This window comes from Micromys minutus, assembly GCF_963924665.1.
Source record: "Micromys minutus genome assembly, chromosome: 14".
Lineage (NCBI taxonomy): Eukaryota > Metazoa > Chordata > Mammalia > Rodentia > Muridae > Micromys > Micromys minutus.
In genome coordinates, this window is record NC_137983.1 from 22,608,201 (window position 1) to 22,629,770 (window position 21,570).

At 45.1% G+C, this 21,570-nt stretch overlaps 1 protein-coding gene across 8 annotated transcripts in view; it reads left to right on the plus strand.

Moving 5' to 3' along the window:
* The window catches only part of TENM3 (teneurin transmembrane protein 3), a gene marked incomplete at its 5' end in the record, with an annotated part of 418,659 nt that overhangs the window by 390,090 nt on the left and 6,999 nt on the right, over nt 1-21,570 (plus strand). For all 8 annotated transcript variants that reach the window (XM_080928307.1, XM_080928306.1, XM_080928309.1 and 5 more), the window contains 4 exons: nt 4,480-4,655; nt 6,412-6,647; nt 16,197-16,493; nt 19,787-21,398. In XM_080928307.1, the coding sequence (XP_080784433.1) occupies nt 4,480-4,655; nt 6,412-6,647; nt 16,197-16,493; nt 19,787-21,398 (2,321 nt within the window). The remainder of the gene's footprint in view (nt 1-4,479; nt 4,656-6,411; nt 6,648-16,196; nt 16,494-19,786; nt 21,399-21,570) is intronic.

The window sequence follows — 21,570 nt, forward strand, 5'->3', positions numbered from 1 at the left end:
TCACTGAAGCTATGACTCTGAGGCATTTACTAATCATCTCAATGCCTAAGAAACATAAAAGGCATTTTGAAAATACTCTACAAAAGCTAAAGTAGCAAGTCTCGGGGGGGGGGGGGAAATGCAATCAAAATTAAAGTCAAACAAATATAGAACCATAAAAAGGGTACCCCATGGATGCAAGAGCATGAGGTCAGCAAGAGCCTGAGGGAGTGTCTTTCTCCAAACAGAGTTCTTTGTGAAGAGAGGTCAGCCGGGAGCGGGAAAGAATGTTCTGTGTGATGAATCTGGACTATGGGGCTATGACCAGAGTAGTGGCATAGTGAACATAAAGTTGATGTTCTACTCAAATCCCCTAGAGCCTATTGCATTTGTAAATTCAAAAGGCTAATAAAAGAAAAGCTGCATCTCTGATATAGGAGTTGGGCAGGTCTAGTGCACTGAGGCCAAGCCAGCAACATTAAGCTGAACTGCAAAGCTGCAGATAAACAGAGGCAACAGAGATTGTGTGGAAATGTCTCTGATCATGCAGGGTCAGGGTGGTCAAGTTGGCCATTGTTGTTACATTGTTCTTTTCTAAAAAACCAGGCTGGAGAGATGGCTCAGCAGCTAAGAGCACTGACTGCTCTTCCAGAGGTCATGAGTTCAGTTCCCAGCAACCACATAGAGGCTCACAACCTTCTTGTAATGAGATCCATACCCTCTTCTGGTGTGAAGACAGTGACAGTGTACTCATAGACATAAAATAAATAAATAAATCTTTTTTTAAAAAAAAAACTTTTAACTATCATTTCTAGGAATACCTGAAAATTGGTTTTTGAGAACTGACTTTTTGTTGTTATTGTTGTTTTGTTGGTTGGTTGGTTGGTTGGTTGGTTGGTTTAAACTCCTTCTCCAGAATCCTCTGGTCATTTTGAAGTCTCCCACCTACCCATTGAGGTTTTGCTATTGATACATAATGTTCTTCATTAGGAATGAGGATCAAGGAATGAGTGTTTAGCACTGAGGGTGGTTACTTGACACTTAGCATAGTGTCGGATAAGCTGTTTTAAGCTAGCACTCTAGAGAAAGCAGCGTCACAGCAGATGATACCAGTGAGCAGACTTCCTCGGTTTTGTTGAACTGGCCCATGCAAAAGCAAATGTGAGCCATTAAATGTATAAGGTGGTCACCGAGACACAGGGCACATGAGTCTTGCAGTGGTGATCAGTGAAGACTGTCCCACAGATTACTACCTCTGTCCACAGAAATGGCAAAACCTGTATTTTTCTGTTTACAAGATCGGAGAGGACCCACACGGTTCAGGATCGGTACAGGAAAGCTTTCAAAAACCGTGTCTCAAATCTCTTGCTTTCTGAAACAGTGTGGGCAGTGGATGGTAGCCCTGTGCCCAAACCCCCATGTCGGTTTCTGTGTTTGTGTAACCAGTAGGTCTGGGGAGCTCTCTCTGCCTGACCTTGCCCTGCAGTGCTGAGTCAGCATTATTAAAATGTGACTTTCCTAAAAGCCTTCCTCAGCGCTCCATCCCCATCACAAAGCCCCAGGCAAGGCCTAACTCTTACTGAGTTCTCCTGCAGCATTCCCAGCCCCTAAAGGCTCAACAACTAGCTAGCTTACCTTTCTAGGTGTTACCAGTCCTAACTTCTCCATTGCTGTATATCCAAGACCCTCCATTACCCCCCAACTCCTTTACCCCTTCCCCCACACAGTCTTGCTCTATCCAGGCCTGATAGCAGAGATCACCCCAGGGAGGTCCCTTACTGTCCCCTCCAGCTGGAGACATCTCTGCCTATATTCTGGTTTCTCCTAGTACCTAGTACCAAAAGCATTCATTGTTAGGAGGCAAACTTTCATGAGTGTGGCTACTTTGTATTCTCAGTAACCTTGCTCTGCAGCTTTCTCTTTAGGTGAGTCTTCAGTTAAGTGAAGACACCTGGAGAGCTGTCCTCATTCCTGGTCTTCCGTCTTCACATGCTTTAGTCCTGTAAATGCCTTAACTTAATTTAGCCCCTTGTTGGCAGGCACGCATCCAGAACTTTCAGGGCCAAACTGTTAAGCTGAGGCATTGAGGAGCCAGCTTTATCCTTATGTCCTTCTGACCGTAGAACCTCCAAAGGTTACTTGTATGTTTATTTCCCAAAGAACCAGAGGCTAACAGGTTGCCTTCTGAATGCTCAGAAACCTGGGCTGGATCCCGGTGTGCCCGGGGCCTCTCCTGTGATGAAAAATGCCTGCCCAGCAGGGAATAGAATGAGTGCTAAGCCAGTGAAAGCATCAGGTCAGAAGGTTGGCAAAATGCTTTCTGTGGGAGAAAGGTGACGTTTCTGCTCGAGATTGAATGGGGCTGGAAGATATAAGCCAGAGAAAGGGCAGGTCAGCATGCTGCGAATAGGATCCTGTGTGTTTAAAGCACAGATCTCAACTTTGAATCAGGTCCCATGATTTACAGAAAGGAAAATGGGCCCGAGGTCAGGTGCCTAACAGTTCCAGTGATAGCTCAGCCAGGAGAGCCCCAGCAAGCAATTTAGCCACCTCCTCTTCATTTCCTGTTCATAAGACGGTGCGGAACTAGGGCAGTACAGACTGATCTATGCGTAAGAGCTCTCAGAAAGATGTTAATTTCTAAAGGACTCAGGAACTGTGGGTCGTACGGTGTGGTACAGGCATTACACCGAATGGAAGCCTCAATGTGAGTCTGATTTTTGTTCATAATTCTGTAGCTCCGCTTTGCCGTGCGAATGAGCCTAGACAGGCCTGCTGCACGATCAATAACTTCTTCAGAAAGGCAGTGACAGCAGTAAACTCTTTTGGATTTCTTTCATTTATGCCTTAATCTGCTCGGAGCGTCGGGCTTGCTGGGGAGGGGAAGATGTCTGCTTTGTTTCTTCGGCACTGCCTTGGCTGAATCCAAGCAATGATAACACTTAATGGTGCGTTGGTTTCTCTTGTCTCCCTCCCTCCCCACTTCCTCCTGAGTGCCCATTCCCAGCGCAGGCTGAGCAGTGTGGCAGGCTGTCAGACCACGTCAATCAACCCCTGATCTCACTGACACTGACCCCTCTGAGTTAATGGGTCAGCACAGCGGCAGACACCCAGCAGACCTTGGCCTTCTCCATCTCTGTTGCCTCGAATCTTCAACCTGCAAACAATTTCTGCCTGCCTGCATCCATACTGCTCTGTATTTACAGCTATTGTTCCGACTGTATCTTTGCCCGCCCTTCCTCTAAAAACATCCATCCTCCTCTGTCACTGCTTCTGGGCTTGCAGACAGGGAAGCTTCTGGAATTCTCATTGAGGAGTTTGACTTTGCTCTTCTCAGATAACATGGTCATCTTTTTAAATTTGTCTCTGGTGATGTCACAAACGCAAATCTTAGAAAATTTCAATTCTTAGTCAAATGTTTTTCCTATGGTACATTTTTTTTTATTATCATAGCATGGTATTTAGATAAGTTTCCTGTATTTATATGCTAAAAAAAAGCATGTAATAAAATATCAAAGAACTGTTAAATGTCAGGAAATACTTTACCTCATTACACTAAATATAGTAAGTCATTTGAGATAGCACACACTCTTAAAATAATAGTATATAGACAAGAGAGGTTGTAGACTGAAGAGGTGGCTCAGTGGTTAGGAACAGTTACTCCTTTTTCTCCAGGACCCAACTTCAGTTCCCAGGAGGGTAAACCAGGAGGCTCACGACCATCTGTAACTGCAGCTCCAGGAAGATCCTATGCTGTCTTGTTTTCTGTGGACATCCTCATCCATGTTCGAATACCCCAACATGTACACATAATTAAAAAAGTATTTTTGTAAGGAAGGTTACCACCATCACTACCATTGAAGTTCTAGTTTTTCATAAACTATGTCAATCACTGAGAAATCTTAAGTCTTTAGGGTTAAGGGATGCATTTGCCTAGCTTTCACTAGGTTCTGGGAGCCAGCCCCTAACACTGTCCAAAAAGAGTCTTTAAAAGGCTTTTCCCCTTCTAATTAATTTGTCAAAAATGTCTCAAGATGCTGAAATAATGCTCGAAGTATGTTTGAAGGGCACACGTGTGTACACATGTCACACAGTCATGGAGGGGCTTAGCTAATGGAGCTATAAAAGCCGGGAGCACCGTACGGCATCTACTTGGCGGAAAATATGGAAGGATACTACGGAATTTAATATCAGCAAACATGTTCCCTTTGAAACAGCAAATTAGATGTGCAGGTGGGTTTTGGTCACACTTCAAAGAATAAAATGCTGAGATGGAGAACTGTTTACCGTTGCTCTCACTAGTAAGGTTTTTTTTTTTTCTGTGTTAAACAGGCTTTTGATTACTTCAAAGCGTGTTTGAAGTCCTCGCTCTGCACAGCTCATGCACAAAGACAAACACTCCTCCAGAGTTGTGCTGCTAATCCTGGTGTGCCTTAAATGTGTCGGCAAAAAGTGCCCACCATTTTCTTGTTAACACCACGTGACACCTCTCTCTTTCAGCTACGACAGTGAAGGTCGCCTGACGAATGTCACCTTCCCAACCGGGGTGGTGACAAACCTGCACGGGGATATGGACAAGGCTATCACGGTGGACATCGAGTCATCCAGCCGAGAGGAAGACGTTAGCATCACTTCGAATTTGTCCTCCATCGATTCGTTCTACACCATGGTCCAAGGTAAAGGCGAAGTATACTTGGAAATGAACTGAGCTCAAGTAGACGGTGGACCCTGGGTCCTAAGATAACCCAGATGAGGGGAGGGGAAGCAGGAATGCTCAGGGAAACTGCTGAAGTAAGCAAGCCCTGTAGGCACTATTAGACACTCTCTCGAAAACGTGCACAAACACACATACACTCACACACTGCATGTGTATGAACGCACACATACACACACACACACACAGTTTCTGAGAGCACGCTCTCCCTTCTGCCACCTCACTTTAGTGACCAGAGGTGTGGGGTACTATAGTCCACTGTGATACAGTATTTGAAGCCACATCTAATGGCGACTTTATCCCCACATCCTAAGAAGCTATTTATATAATATCTGAACTCTTTCACAACTTGGAATGACCAGTAAACCCGCATGGAGCCTCCCTTACTGTGCTCGGGTTTGGTTTGGATTAACTTGTGTTTGATTGTTTTTAAAAACTTTTAAGATCTTTTTAAAAGAACTTGCCCATCGGGCAACCTCTGCATCTAAAAATAATGTTTCCTGTTTGTATCTCTTCTATAAATGGTCCTGTATCACCCCGAAGCCTTACGCTGAGACCGAAGCGCTAGGGTGAAATGTGAAAGGTTTTTACGAAACACTGGGTGGATCTCTTTTCTTAAAAGTTAGTTTGGGAGAGGGGTGTGTGCAAGCTACGGACACTGATCCTTCCAAAGTTTCTTTGACAAAGAGGAGTGCACATGGAGGGCGTTCCTCTGAGAGTCTGAAGGTTCGCAGACACCCAGCACTGAAAGACTTCTTGGTCCACTGCACATCCCAAGGGAGGGTGAACCTTCTTCACCTGCTCATGACGCTGGTACTTTCAAATGCGCTTTAGCTCACCTTTGATATTCAGCCAAAACCAATACCAGAAGTCCAGGCCGTCCCATTCCTCTCTGAAAAAAAACATTGCATCTGTTATTTTTCTTGCCGCTGTGGTAGGATACAGTGGCGGAAGTAGCAAAAGGGATGTCTTAGCTTCAGGTCCAGAGGGTTCGGGCTGTGTTGCTTACCCATGCAGCTGGGCAAGGGAATTCTGTCAGGGCAAACACACCGTAGAAGAGTTTCTTCACCTCATGGTGTATGGGAAGGAAGGAGATAAGAGGGGAGAGGGAAGGAAAGAGAGGGCGTGACAGAAATCGAGGAACGGAGAGAAGAAAATAGGGGCGTAGGACGGTATCAGGTACCCGCCGCCCAGTTACGTTCTTCCTTCAGTCAGGGACTCTAGAACTAACCCCACAAACAAAGGCCAAGCTCCTAAATCATTTCAGGGGGTGCTTGCTATCCAGACTGTACAACTTCATTTAGTACCCCCTTTTGTTTGTGCCTGGGGTCCTTTTCCTTCTACTGGGTCACCTCGTCCAGCCCAATGCGGGGGTTGTGCCTGGTCTTATTGTAGTTTGCTATGCTGTGCTCGGCTGGTATCCCGAGGAACCTGCTTCTTCTTTTAAAAGGGAAAGTAAGGAAGAGCAGCTTTAGGGGTAAAGGGGGCCTAGGAGTAGAGGCAGGGGGAGCTGTGGTCAGAACGTAATATATGTAAAGAATAAAATTGAAATTAAATTATGTTATATGAAAATTATATGAACAAAGAAATCTAAAAGAATGTATGTGGGCCTTGATGTTTTAGAAATCTTTATCAGTTCTGAATGTACAGCCATCAGATATTTAATTTAGCTAGAGTAAGTCACCTTCTATGCTTTCCTTCTTTCTTTCTTTTTTTAGACCAGTTAAGAAACAGTTACCAGATTGGATATGATGGCTCCCTTAGAATCTTCTATGCCAGTGGCCTAGACTCTCACTACCAGACTGAGCCCCACGTTCTGGCGGGCACCGCGAATCCCACGGTCGCCAAAAGAAACATGACCCTCCCCGGTGAGAACGGACAGAATCTGGTGGAATGGAGATTCCGTAAAGAACAGGCCCAGGGCAAAGTCAACGTGTTCGGCCGAAAGCTTAGGGTAAGTGATGCTTGGGGAGGAAGAGAAGGATGTCCAGCGCTGTGGCGTGTGTCTCCAGCGCTGTGGCGTGTGTCTCCAGCGCTGTGGCGTGTGTCTCCAGCGCTGTGGCATGTGTCTCCAGCACTGTGGCGTGAGTGTCCACCACCTCTTTGTAGACTGTCTGCCTTCACGCCACCTGTCACCCTCAATTCTCTACCCTGACTGTATGTCACAAATCATACCAGCCATCGAAACCTTCAGTGCCTACAAGGAAATTCTTCCCCAGGGAATTTAGCCATTGCCTGTAGCACAGATGTACAATCTCTGGCTATCAGCTGAGCCTCGCTCTGCTGATGTCACCCTAAAAATTTTAGGAACATGATCCTCCTTCTTCTTCTGAGCAGCAATGGCTTCCTCCTGCAAAGATAAGGATAAGTTAGTCTTGCCTTAAATATTGACAGTTTTCAAAGTCACATATGTGAGAGGTGAAGGAGACAGGCCAGCCACGGAGAGGTGTCTTTCTTTGTAGTTTGAACTGCGTGGTGTGGGTGTAGAGCGAGATGTCCAACTTCAGAACCTCAGAGCTGTCTGTCTCTTCGCTTCTGACAGAAGCCCTACCTTTTGTTGGTGTTTTTATGAGAGATGCGGTGTTTCTCATTATGCTGGTATAATTGGGCCTTGCGAAATGGCCTCTGCATTTACTCGTAGGGTGCTTTCTTTATATGACTCTTCCATTACAGGCCACATGCAACTGGAAGGCAAGCTGTGATTTATGGTAGCTATTTGATAAAGACCATGTAGATTAAACACGGACCCACGGGTTGCAAGAAATCACCTTCAGCCACAGTAAACTGAACCTGATTCATTCTTTATATTAGCAAACAGAGTTTTAGTTTATCAGGTAAATGTAGAGAATTCTCCCTGACATCACTTCCCTTGCCATAAACAAACAAACAAACAAACAAATAAATAAATAAATAAATGACTTCAAATCAAGCAGCAAGAACAAAACATGAGGCTTGCTGGTAATTCCCTTCCCTCCCCATTCCAACCTTCACTCCACTCCAAATGGCTAAATTATTATCCGACAAGGCCAGCATTATTTACCTTAGCAATTCTTCAGGGTTAGAAACAGCAGCTAAATATTGCTTCTGACTCTTTCCAAGAGATAGAAACAAGTTTCTAAAAAGAATCAATGGATCAGACACAGGCTGAACCCAATATGCAGGGTGTGCTCTGATTGCACCCATCAGGAGGCTGGCATTTGGGATGATAACACACATGGTCTCTGGAGCCAGGCCTTAGCCACCACCTCATCCCTAAGCCAGGCTGTAGTCGGGCCCAGATTGAATTCGGTAGTCTGGCCCAAAATGAGGCTGTAGGGGGTGAGGACAGTGTGAGGACTGAGGGGAAACACAGTGGTCGTTAGTACGGAGAATAAAGATGCAGTCAAAGCAAAGCCGTAGGCACTGGACACTCCACGTCTCTTGCTGATTCTCCTGGGATCACGGTCTGCAGCCTCGCTCTCCACTGAACCTGGGAAGCAGTGGCTGTCTTTTGCTTCTCTGTGGCTACCACTTCCTGTCTCAGCCTGTACCCTCCTTCCTCGCCCACTGAAAATGAGCTCTCGGGCTTTGCCTTTCTTACTCAGTGATTCCTGAGTACACATGCTCACGTGAGTCACAGGAACATAAATACAAGTCACAGTCTCTCTCTCTCTCACACACATGTCACAAGGACACCAAGCCTAACTAAGTGCCCTTCATCAAAAGACATTAAAAACTCTCCTTCAATAGAAGCTTTCCCAGTCATGAACAACCAAAAACAATTTTATAACACTTACCTAGAATCCAAAAAGAAACTCAGGTTCTAGCCTCAGGCTCCACAATTTTTACATCGTTGTTCACTGTGTTAAATGCAGCATCATAAGGCAGTTTTCATGCCAAGTCTATATTGTGCTTTGAGCATATCCCCTTCTGACCCTGCCCCTTCCCATTTCCCACTTCTTTCCGGCCTGTTAGCCCTCTTGTTTCTGTAGACAGCTTCACTTCTACATTGTTGGGGCCAGTGCACACACGAATCTATATAAATGCAGAGACCATAAGTGAAAGAAAACACAAGACATTTTGAAACTGAATAGATTAGCTTACTATGATTATGATTATCTCCAGTTGTATCCATTGTCCTGTAAACAACTTCCTTCTTCTTTATAACTAAAATATAAAATTGTATTGTGTCCCACACTGTTTTTGTCCATCCCTTTACAGTCAGTCACACACGCAGGCCAGTTCCATAACTTACCTGTCATGAACAGTGCTGTGGTAAATGGGCTAATGACATGAGCACACAGCTCTGCAAACATGAAGTACACATGGCCAAGAAACACTTGTGAAAAGAAGTTCAACCTTAGATGTCTTCATTTTGTGTTGCTATAATTAGAACACAGTGCATTTAATTTGGAGCTCATGGTTCCAGAAGGTTAGGATCCATGCCTGCTACATCAGAAAGTCTGGTACTGGAGCAGTCACCTAGAGCTTGCATTCTGATCCACGAGCATGAAGGAGAAAGAGGGAAATAATTAGAAATGTAGTGACACACCTCTTCCAGCTAGGCCACACCTTCTAATCCTTCCCAAGCAGTTCCACTAACTGTAGAACAGCCAGTCAAATATCTAAGTCTATGGAGGACATTCTCATTCAAATCCCTACCCAAACTGTCACAGAAATACAGTATTGAAATTCCATCTTACCTAGTGAGAATGTCACTGGCTAAGAAAACAAAAAATGCCCATCATGTGGACAAAAGGGGAATCAGTACAAACTGATGGCAAGACCATACTCTAGTGCAGCCACTGTAGAAATCAGTATGGACTTTCCTCGAAAATGCAAAAACAGATGTAACATATGGCCCACTCTTGGGAATCTACCAACAGTAACCGTTTGCTTTTATAGTAATATAAGTATAGGCCGTTTGTGTTCTGCCCTCTTTCTTTGTTTACACACATTATTTTTATATTAAAAAATAGATTATATGATATTATCTAGATAATAATAGCATTATAATCTAGATAGGTTTTATATTGCTACCTTGTAGACAAAATCTTCCCTTTTCACTTAGTCATTGTGGGTGTTGGTGAGCCAGTGTGAAAGTCCATTGGAAATAAAAGACACCCTCCAGCCACATGTGCAAAATGTTGGGTATGCCTACCAACAGAGCACATGGCTAAGAGAGAGCTGTCCCATTTTCTGTGAAGAAAAACGTCTGTGGGAAGAGAGAAACTTGTTCACAGGCTACATAGTGAGTTCCATGCGCCCAGGCTAGTGTGTGTGTGTTTGTGTGTGTGCGCGCGTGCGTATACATGTGAGGGGAGTTGGGAGGGAGCAACCAATCTGAAGTCTCTGGTTCTGCACCCCTTCTACATAAAGACACCACTACTGTAGGTGGAGTGTGGTTGTATGTATATGCTCAGTCCAGCAAATGTCACTATTAAAATGTGTTGCATAGTTGGAGTAGGTGTGTCACTGTGGGTGTGGGCTTTAAGATCCTCATCCTAGCTGTCTGGAAGCCAGTATTCTCTTAGCAACCTTCAGATGAAGATGTAGAACTCTCAGCTCCTCCTGCACCATGCCTGCCTGGATGCTTCCATGTTCCCACCTTGATAATAAAGGACTGAACCTCTGAACGTGTAAGCCGGTCCCAATCAAATGTTGTCTTTGTTAGAGTTGCCTTGGTCATGGTGTCTGTGCACAGCAGTAAAACCCTAAGACACAGAGGAAGGGAGTCATATACACAGGCGTAAGCACTGACGTGTGAGTTCAACAGCAGAACCACAATGCCTCAGCCAGATGTTTCAGCAAATGCTCTCTTCCAGTCGAACTGAAAGGAGCTCTCCAGCTGATGCATGTGATGCTCTCCCAGAGAGAATGCCAAGACAACAAGGAAAGGGGATGAGACAGGATGGGCCAGCTCTGGCTGCTGATTTCATTCTCCCTCTGTGGCTTCCGAGGGTGAAATCCCAAGGAGGAAAGAACTGGTGGAAAAGGTTGCTGGGGACTGAGCCTGGGGCCCACCATGGGGGAGAAGTGAGAACAGGAAGTTTGTAGCCACGTGACCTGAGTGAGTCTGAAACAGAATGCCCCCCCACCCACACACACACACACCAGTCTTTCCTAGCAGAAGGTTCTTTTCATTCTCAAGTTTTTGACTTAAATTTAGCTACGTGCCCAACACATGGTGGACGCTCAAATATTTATTCAGAGAATGAAAGGGTGGAGAGAGCCAGCCTCGCAATATGGATTGTCTGTGTTTCCTTGCATCTAGATCATCCGAGGGAAGAGGGGGTGGGAGTGGTGTCTGGCCTGGCTGGTGTTCGAGTGCTCTAAACAAACCTAAGAGCGCATTTAATGGTGTAATAGATGGGTGACAGATAGATGGGAGCTATTTATTATACAAAGTGTGTACGTAAAATAGAGTAGAAAGTTACAGGGAAGGCAGGCAGGAGGGAAGGGAAATTGTATTAGAAACTAGTCAGTGCGTTTACTATGAGACAGTGAGCTGGGGGCAGGAAGGGTAAATACAGAGAGAAATCGGTACACGGAACCTGGCAGCGAGGCAGGAAGGCATGGCGGAATAAAGATGGTTTGGTGGCTTGCTGGATAGTGGCTGCACTTACAAATAAAAGCAGATGAAGGCTGGAGAGCTGGCTCCGTTAGTGCAGGCAGAAGGGCCCTATCAGCCACGGATCCTATTAGCCGCTCTAAAAAGCCAGGTCGGGTGGCGCGATTGTAGTCCCAGGGATGGGGAGGCAGAGACAGGCATGTCCCTCAGCCCAGCCTAATTGTCAAGCTCAGAAAAATAAAAGAGGTGGACAGCTTAAATCATTAGTAACTCAAGAGCAAAGAAGATAGCCTTGTGGCAATTCTTGGTGTTTAAAAATCATTATGTCTAATCTATACACACCAAGAAAACTTTGACTATTTCCATGTTACGTTTTGTTTTACATGTACTTTATGCGTATGGTAACTAGTAAGATTTCAATGCATACTAAAAATCAAGTACTGACAAAAACATATTCATATAGTTTTATGCCAAAATGCTTTAAAAAAAATCTGTACATCTATCTCTTTTAAAAAAATAAAGTTGTAAGGGGGAAAAAAGGTGAGCAGCTCCTGAGGAACAATACCCAGGACTCGGCTTTGGCTCCACCCACGTGCACACAGACTAGCCAGCCCTGAGTACAAAAACCCTCTCTCAAACAAGGCTAAAGATGAAAAACAACCCCCGACGCTGTCATCTGACTTCATATGCTTGAACCCATGTTCACACACAGATGCACACACATCGTACACAATGATTTAAAAAGATAGTTGGCCTTAAGTAGTACAGACAAGTGATCCCAGCATTTACATAGTAAGACTGTCTGAAAAACAAAGTTGATAAAAAATAGTCTTAAGTTTTATCTGTGCTGTACTTTGGGAGTAGCCATCACTTCGACAGCTGATTCATTTCTTACACCTGCCCAGACCTCATGTCAAAGAAATAATTTTAGTGAATCATTTCAAAAACACTCAGAACTTGGAAGTCCGAAAAGTGTTTGAAGAGACACATAAATACAGCAGCATATTTAAATCTCGCTCAGCCTATCACATTTCTGTGATATTCATGCAGTGTTCTGTCCTGGAATGGGATCACACATTTAGTTAGCTCTCGTGATGACTGAGTAGAGACACAGAGCCGTCTGTGGTGGTTGGTGCTCCAATAGGGCCACTAAGGAAGCTTCATGTTATCAAAGTGCATTCTGGGTAATAAGTCAACCCTTTCTTAGTCCTCTTTGTCCTCCTCCTCCTCTTCCTCTTCTTCCTCTTCTTCCTCTTCTTCCTCCTTATCCTCCTCTTCCTCATCCTCTTCCTTCTTCTCTTCCTCCTCTTCCACTTCCTCCTCTTCCTTCCCTTCCTCCTCCTCCTCTTTCTCTTTCTCCTCATCCTCCTCATCTTCCTCTTCCTCCTATTTCTCTTCCTCCTCTTCCTCATCGATCTTCTTTTCTTCTCCTCCTCTTTCTCCTCATTCTCATCCTTCCTTTTCTCTTCCTCCTTTTTCTTCTCCTCCTCTTCCTCTTCCTTCTTCTCTTCCTCATCCTCTTCTTTCTCTTCCTTCTGCTCTTCCTCCTCTTCCTCTTCTCATCCATCCCTTCCTCTTTCTTCTCCTCCCCCTCCTCCTCCTCCTTGGTACACTTAAGAAGAGTATGCACAGCCCGGTAAGCTGGTGCCTCTTTTTCAGCAAATTGTTTAAGGTCATTATGAGTTGAATTCTCAAGCACTCCAGAAGGAAAGTTGTAAGTGACCCTCTCGCTGTCAGAGGGGGCTGTTATTAATTACCATCATGCTAGGCATAGCTGTGGAAGTGGAGCTCTTTTTGTATGCTTGCTTACGGGAAATAAGGTTCATTGCAGCCGCAGTCAGTGGGCCCTGGGTTCACTTCCAGGCTGACAGAGGTACAAAGGTTGTCATCTTGAAATCAGGTATTCATTTCAACCTCATTTTTATCTTTGTATGTGTGCAGGTGCACATGCGTGGACATCCTTGTGGAGGCCAGGAGGTGACTTTAGGTGTCACTCTTAGGAGCTATCACCTTGTTTTGTTGACACAGATTTTGTCACAATGGCCAACAGCTAATTGTATATTAGACTGGCTTGCCACCAAGCCCCTGTGACCTCCTTCTTTGTCTCCCCGATGCTGAACTTGTAAGCACATACCACAGTGCCCAGCCATTTTTTTAAAAAAAAATGATGCTAGGAATCCCAACCCCAGTGTCCATCCTAACATAGCAAGCACTGTACTGACTGAGCCACTTTTTCAGTCCCTGAAGCTGATATTTTTATAACATAAAATATTTATAAAATCTCCACTGAAATGATGTGCTTTATAATTACAAGAAAAGAAATCTAAAAGATCCCTTATTTAGGGACATAGAACTAGGTCTCAGAGTAGACATGACCTCTGGCCATTGCAATGTATTTACAGTATCTAAAGAATTCTTGTAAGGGACAGTGAACAGGAGCTCTATTAATGTCTTTTGAAATTTTATATTTTGAATAACAGTGACTACTACCTGGTAACACTAAGAATATTTAATACCAGGCCCAGCGGCACACACCTGCAGCCCCAGAAACTTGGAAAGCTGAAACAGAATTGCTTAAACTTAGGAGCTTGATACTGCTATAACACACACACACACACACACCTTCATTTGTGTTGAAATGTGAAGAAACTCATTATTCCAGCTTGAGGACACAGGAAAGGCATTTCCTACAGTATTTGTCTGGATAAAAAGAAGTTAAAACATCTATCCACCATTGTGTCTCATGGCGGTGCTTCAAGATGCTCCCGGATGGTGGCATTTTTTTTGATACAGAGAGCCACACAGTTTTGATACTGAAGACATGCTTGATTTTTCTCTGGGGGAGGGAGGGTGGGCGTCATATAACCTTCCTCACAAACCAAAGAAGCAAATCAGAAACCAGTAGCAGATGGCAGGTGAGTTCCAGACCTGTCTTTGTTATTCGGCCTCCAGCCACTGGTCATGCCGATAAGCAGCCCAGAACCTGGAACTCCAGCCAAAGGAAGGCGGAGTTAGTGAGGGGCAGTAAAGAGTCGAAGTAGAAATTAAAATGGATGCAAACTAAAATACAGATGGGGCATTAATGGGAGCAGTACTGTGGAAACCACCCAGTCTCTCACGGTTATTCATGGGAGGAGCAGCGTGAGGGTTTTTTGTTTTGTTTTAAAGAGGGCAGACTGACCATGGTGGTGGGAGTGGAGCATCTTTCTAAAACACAATCTGAGAAATCCAAAAGTCCTAATGAAATCATTTAAATGTACAAAACCCTCTTCTCTTTCTCCTCCCCCTTGTAATAGAGTTGTTACTGAGAATTTCATACATGTGTCATACTTTCTAGTCATGTTTATCCCCAGACTCCTCCCCACTTTCTCTCCTCCTGGATCCATTCTCCTCCCTCTCCTAACTTTGTCTTTTTGTAAATTAACTCACCACATATATTTTGTGCTGCACCCCCACACACAGACACACACACACGGACACACACACAGAGCCATACAGTGAAGTGTGGTTGACCTACCAAAGCTTTTTGCATCATAAACAATTCGTAATTGTCACTTTTTTCCAGTGCATCCTGCCAACTGTCCCAGAACTCACCTAGGCAGGGGAGCGCTGAAGCAGAGGCATTTCTCCATCGAAAGAGGGAAGGGCAGGAAGCCTCTGCTGGCTGGTTCACAGTCCAGCAAAACCACTGTGAACACGCCTCAGGGATCCAGTCCAACTTCTGTATTTACAGACAGACAAAACAGATGCAGGGGGTTTCCAAAGCCCAGTAGCAGGTTGCTCTTGGGCCTTTTCAGTCTGGGAGGTCAGGTTCTGGAGCTGCTGGGACTTCATGGGTAGACACACACATGCATACACACACATATACACACACCCCTTATAGACCCTGATACACACAAAATTCTGCCATGATATAATGTAGTGGTTTTCTTCCACCTTGTAAACATAGCCCCAGGGTGTATAAAACGGTGGAGGGAAACCTGCCTGATGTCATTACTCCTCCTTGAGGGTTTTAGTGTGCACAGACTATCATGCCCACAAAGGTCCATAGAAGGCACGGTCTCCACCCTTCAGCGTCCGGCCTGCAGACATGTCATCTACTTAGAGTAGAGTTTAATCCGCAGCATGCTCGCACTAAAGCAGTGAGTACTGGCTTGTACCTGGCATCACAGACAGTAACAGCCAGATTATGTCAGATCCTAGCCGTAGCATGCAGCCACAAAGGAGCCGATCACAGAGATACAGTGCTATGTATAAATTATTATAAATTAAGTGCAATGTCCAGACCATAAATGTGTGGTAGGAAAGAACTCTAAAGTCTGGGCCAGTTACCCAGACGTTATCAAAAGAAAACAATACTCAAAAAAAAAAAAAAAAGTGACTTTTCGATACTGGGCCCAAAGCAATGATGGTGTTTGTAACCTCCTGCTAGTTCAATTTATTAATAATTTACAGTAATGTGGGCTCCAACTTCTACCTAACTGCAATTCAAAGGGTTAGAGTCACGTTTGCCACTGTTCTATTTCATGCAGCCATGATTAATTCACTAAGTAATTATTTTTTCTTTGTCCTTTTGAGGAAGGAACGTTGAGCAATTTACATAGGGTGTTGCGTTTATCAGCAGAAAATCTTTCAAGCAAGCACATTGTGAGAGCTTTCTCTCCCCCCTCCCTCCCCTCCCGCCCTCTCTCTGTCCAGCTCAACTGTTGCTTTTAGTTTACAAGATTTAATTAAAACAGTTTTGAACAAATGCCAGGCTGTCTTTATGCTTAATCAAACCTTGAGAAAGAACAGTTAATCTGTTACCTTGCATCTAAGAATTTGCTAAATTAATTTACTAACAAAGACAGTCAATCACCATAAAGTGTTTAAACAGTCCTGGGAACTCTGAAGGGTGGACAGTGCCCAGCCCTGGAATGATGAGATGTGCTCTCTCGCTATGTCTAATAACAGGTCAATGGACGCAACCTCCTTTCGGTGGACTTTGACCGGACCACCAAGACGGAAAAGATCTATGATGACCACCGGAAATTTCTCCTGAGGATCGCTTACGACACATCGGGGCACCCGACTCTCTGGCTGCCGAGCAGCAAGCTGATGGCGGTCAACGTCACCTACTCATCCACTGGTCAAATTGCCAGCATCCAGAGAGGGACCACCAGTGAAAAGGTGGACTATGACAGCCAGGGGAGAATTGTATCTCGGGTCTTTGCTGATGGGAAAACGTGGAGTTACACGTACTTGGAAAAGGTATGCCTGTGTTCTGCCGTTCAGGTGGGATGGTTAGCATTTCCCAACAGTCACCCTGAGCACCAAGAGAAGAAGAAACAGGACTGAGTTCCATTTGTTATTTTAAGTGTTGCTGTGGCAGTCACAGGGGCGCAGGGTGATGAATTTCTGTATTAGCGGGAGTAGTTTCGCCGTAGTTAAGTTCTACTATCTGAGTCTCTTTTAAGTGATTTATGCTGTAAACAAACAAGCACCAAAACCAACCACCTGCCAAGACCGCACCCTGACAACATCCACAAATTAGACCGAGAGCTTGCAAGTCATTTGTAAATAATTTCTGCTCCGGCTCTTTCATTTGAGAGAGAGTTTGCATTAGCACAGTTAAAACTGTCAGTTGTGCGTTGTTCCTGGCAGAGCTTTGACATAACCATAAAACGCACGTAGGGCCTGTTTATGCATTATTAACCAGAAGAGGCTATTTTCCTAGAAAGCCATACTTTCAGATACTGTGTGCTGTCTCTCTTTCATTTGCATGTAAGAGATAAGCGTCATAACTTGGGCGCCTTCCCATTCTTCAGATCTGCGCACAGTGCTGCAGATGGAGATTTAGAGCTGTGTTTGTGCCAAGTGAGCTGTAGGCAGTGTGACCTGAGGTTGGAGCTGGGGTCAAGAGGAATGGAAAAGGGAGGGGCAGCGCACTGGGACCGGTCACTAAAACTCACTTCTTAAGGAATAGTATCTACCAAGGAGCATTTTCAGGGATGTTTCGTCTGCCTCTGTGGCCAAATGTCAGCCACAGGAAATGATTTGGTTTTGAGTTCTAGCATCCCTCTCAAATCTTAGGGCGCTGCATTGCCGATTCCATAGTGCCGAAGTTACAGGCTCGACTCTTGACATTCACCGCCTCCAGCCGTATGGACATTAAAAGATATACCCAGAAAGGTTTATCCTCCAGAACAATCGTGAGCCATGCAGACTCTGTATTCACCCCAACCATGCTCCTCCAGAGATGCTCTACAAAGCCCTCCATCTAAAACCTAACACGTATGTGTACGCCCATCTACTTCTCACGCCCCTGAACAGATTCAGAGCTCAAGGCAGGCTTTGAGCTTCCAACAGCCTACTAACTCTAAAGGCTTCCACTAAGGAACCCCGCTCTGTTTCCTCTCCTTAGAAGAGACTCACCCTGGGCCATGGGCTCTACCTGTTAGATTACAAGTGCCTTCCACCCCCGCCATTACAGTCTAGCCATGCGGCATCTGTTTAGAGACCACAGGGTAAGCTCGCTGTCCACATCCTTGCCTAGGAACATTTCTTACCACCTGATAGATATCTCACACTCCAACCCAGCCAGCCCCAAGGGGACTTCTTCACGCAGGAAGGGAAGAGACTGGAACATTTACCCCATTTAGACTAAGTGCATTACCGGGAATAGTAACAGAAATAACATACCCAACCCCCACAAAATAATAGTTGTCATAATGTGGCTTAAAATGTTTAAAGGAAAGCAAAAAGGGCATCGTTGGTTATGGTCACTTTCACACAGTGGCAAAGGTGGTTACTAAAATCATCTTTTGGGGCTCATGAAGATCAGAAAGCCCAGCAGGGCTCTTCTTATTAGCTCCTGAATCCCCCAAATCCTCCTCTACTCTACTTGCTTCCTTACTAGGACAGACAACTAAACCCAGACTAATTTATGGCCAGACAAGTAATATTTTACTAATTACCATCAAATACAACTTTTAGTGCGTGTGAAACGAACTCCCATGAAGGACGGTTTGAGCCCTCCTTGGGAAAATGACAAGCCATGTTTTAGTCAGCTTTCTTTTACTGTGACCCAGTGCCTGAGACGACAGCCTATGCACTGGAAAGATTCTGGCTCTCGGCTTCAGAGGATTTGGTCCCCCATCACTTGGCTCCTCTGTTAATAGAGACTGTGGTGAGATACCGGGATTGTGTGTCAGACAACGTTATTGACAACATCTCATGATGTCCAGGAAGTAACCGAATGCAAGGAAGAAATGAGGGTTCCAGTGTTCCCTTCAAATGCATGTTCCCCATGACATAATGTCCTTCCACGAAACCCTACCATTTGAAAGTTCCATTACCCCCAGTAGTACCTAGATTGGGAACCAAGTCAACAACATAAGGTCTTTGAGGATCAACTTAGATTCAAACCATAACAACCTACGTGTAAAATATGTCCCTGCTCATGGCCAGAGAAGAAAGTCTTCAGAACTCTGCTTTTCATTTCAGTAGGAAATGAAGAGTCTGAGTATGGACAACTCAGAATTTTGGTACCAGAATCCAGAGTATGGCCCAGGGTCTCCCACCTTGCCGGCCTCCCTGCCTTCCCCTCATCCCACTTTTTCTAATGGGGTCGGAAGAACCAGCCGAGGTCCTTCAGCTTACTTAGCTAACCTCCCTGAACTAATGCCAGGGTTGGCCTTCTCTCCTGGTGGCTCAGTAAGCTGATTTCTGTAGTTAACCTGGGTGAGGGGAATAGCGACTATTTCTGTTTGTATGTCTATTTTTTTTTTCATAACTCAATGCCAACACTTACAAAGAACCTAGAAACCATTACGGTGGCACCTGAAGTGCAGTTCAGATTTGTGTGTCTGCAAAAGGAATTATTGGAACATGAGACTTGTCTCTACAGACCCCAGATTTAGACACTGTGTCTCTAAATCCATAATTGTATGAAGGGCATTTACAGCCCTGCTTTGCTGTGTGGCTAATTTAGCCCCGTTTGTCGACATGAATGCTTTATGTACACATTATCCATTTTAGGCTAATTTTATGTTTCTTCTTCATAAATAACATTTTGGCTTTGTTCCTCCCCACCACATACACAGGAAATTAAAACCTGATTGGAGTAGCTCTTCAGTCAATTGAGGGGGAAAAGCCACCTGACTAAATAATTTGCTAATTGTACATAGGATTGTTTCCCCTCTGCTATTTTCCCCTTGAAATACGTCTTCAGACCAGCTTGGTCCGTGCCTGCGTTATGGCTTCTCCGAGTCCGCTGACAATCTGCTGGTTGTCTGGGAACGCCTGGAAACAAAGAGCGGCACAATTGTGACAAGTGGCACATTTTGAGTCTTAAGCCTCTAATTGCAGAGCCCTCTCACAATTAAGCATCCAGGCAAATTAGGCAGCGGATCGTTAACACCATCAAGGATAACTTGATGTAAGGTCAAGGATAACTCAATTAAAGCGGAAAAAAAAAACGTTTTCTCAGGCGGGATGTTTGCTGTGTGTTTGTGGTCACCCCAGTTCCCAAACCCTGACGGCAGCCTGTGCTCTCTCCCCAGTCTATGGTTCTTCTGCTCCATAGCCAGCGGCAATACATCTTTGAGTACGACATGTGGGACCGCCTGTCTGCCATCACCATGCCCAGCGTGGCTCGCCACACCATGCAGACCATCCGGTCCATCGGCTACTACCGCAACATATACAACCCCCCAGAAAGCAATGCTTCTATCATCACGGACTACAACGAGGAAGGGCTGCTTCTGCAGACAGCTTTCCTGGGGACGAGTCGGAGGGTCTTATTCAAGTACAGAAGGCAGACCAGGCTATCAGAAATTTTATACGATAGCACACGAGTCAGCTTCACCTACGACGAAACAGCAGGAGTCCTGAAAACGGTGAACCTTCAGAGTGATGGTTTTATTTGCACCATTAGGTACAGGCAGATTGGTCCCCTGATTGACAGGCAGATTTTCCGCTTCAGTGAGGATGGAATGGTAAATGCAAGATTTGACTACAGCTATGACAACAGCTTTCGGGTAACCAGCATGCAGGGTGTCATCAATGAAACGCCGCTGCCCATTGATCTGTACCAGTTTGATGACATTTCCGGCAAAGTTGAGCAGTTCGGAAAATTCGGAGTCATATACTATGACATCAACCAGATCATCTCCACGGCCGTAATGACTTACACGAAGCATTTTGATGCTCATGGCCGCATCAAGGAGATCCAATATGAGATATTTAGGTCGCTCATGTACTGGATTACAATTCAATACGATAACATGGGCCGGGTAACCAAGAGAGAGATTAAGATAGGGCCTTTTGCCAACACTACCAAATACGCTTATGAATATGACGTTGACGGCCAGCTCCAGACGGTCTACCTGAACGAAAAGATCATGTGGAGGTACAACTATGATCTGAATGGGAACCTCCACCTGCTGAACCCCAGCAGCAGCGCCCGCTTGACACCTCTTCGCTACGACCTGCGTGACAGGATCACCCGCCTAGGCGACGTCCAGTACCGGCTGGATGAGGATGGTTTCCTGCGTCAGAGGGGCACAGAAATTTTTGAATACAGCTCCAAGGGGCTTCTGACTCGAGTCTACAGTAAAGGCAGTGGCTGGACAGTGATCTATCGGTATGACGGCCTGGGGAGGCGTGTCTCTAGCAAAACCAGTCTGGGGCAGCACCTTCAGTTCTTCTATGCCGACCTGACATACCCCACTAGGATTACGCATGTCTACAACCATTCGAGCTCAGAAATCACCTCCCTCTACTATGACCTCCAAGGACATCTCTTCGCCATGGAGATCAGCAGCGGAGATGAGTTCTACATCGCCTCGGATAACACGGGGACGCCGCTGGCCGTCTTCAGTAGCAACGGGCTTATGCTGAAGCAGATTCAGTACACAGCCTATGGTGAGATCTACTTTGATTCCAATATTGACTTTCAGCTGGTAATTGGATTCCATGGAGGGTTGTACGACCCACTCACCAAATTAATCCACTTTGGGGAAAGAGATTACGATATTTTGGCGGGACGATGGACCACACCAGACATTGAAATCTGGAAAAGAATCGGGAAGGACCCTGCTCCATTTAACCTGTACATGTTTCGGAATAACAACCCTGCAAGCAAAATTCATGATGTGAAAGACTACATCACAGGTAAGGTGTCTTTTTTTTGCTTCTTTCTTTCTAAGTGCTAAATTGCTACTACCGTTAGATTAATACACAAAGTAACTAGAATTGACCTTTTGGATGTATTCATTTCTCTAAGGATCCATAGAGAAACCACAAAGGGAAAATGAAATACAGTTACTTCCTACTCTGCCTGACT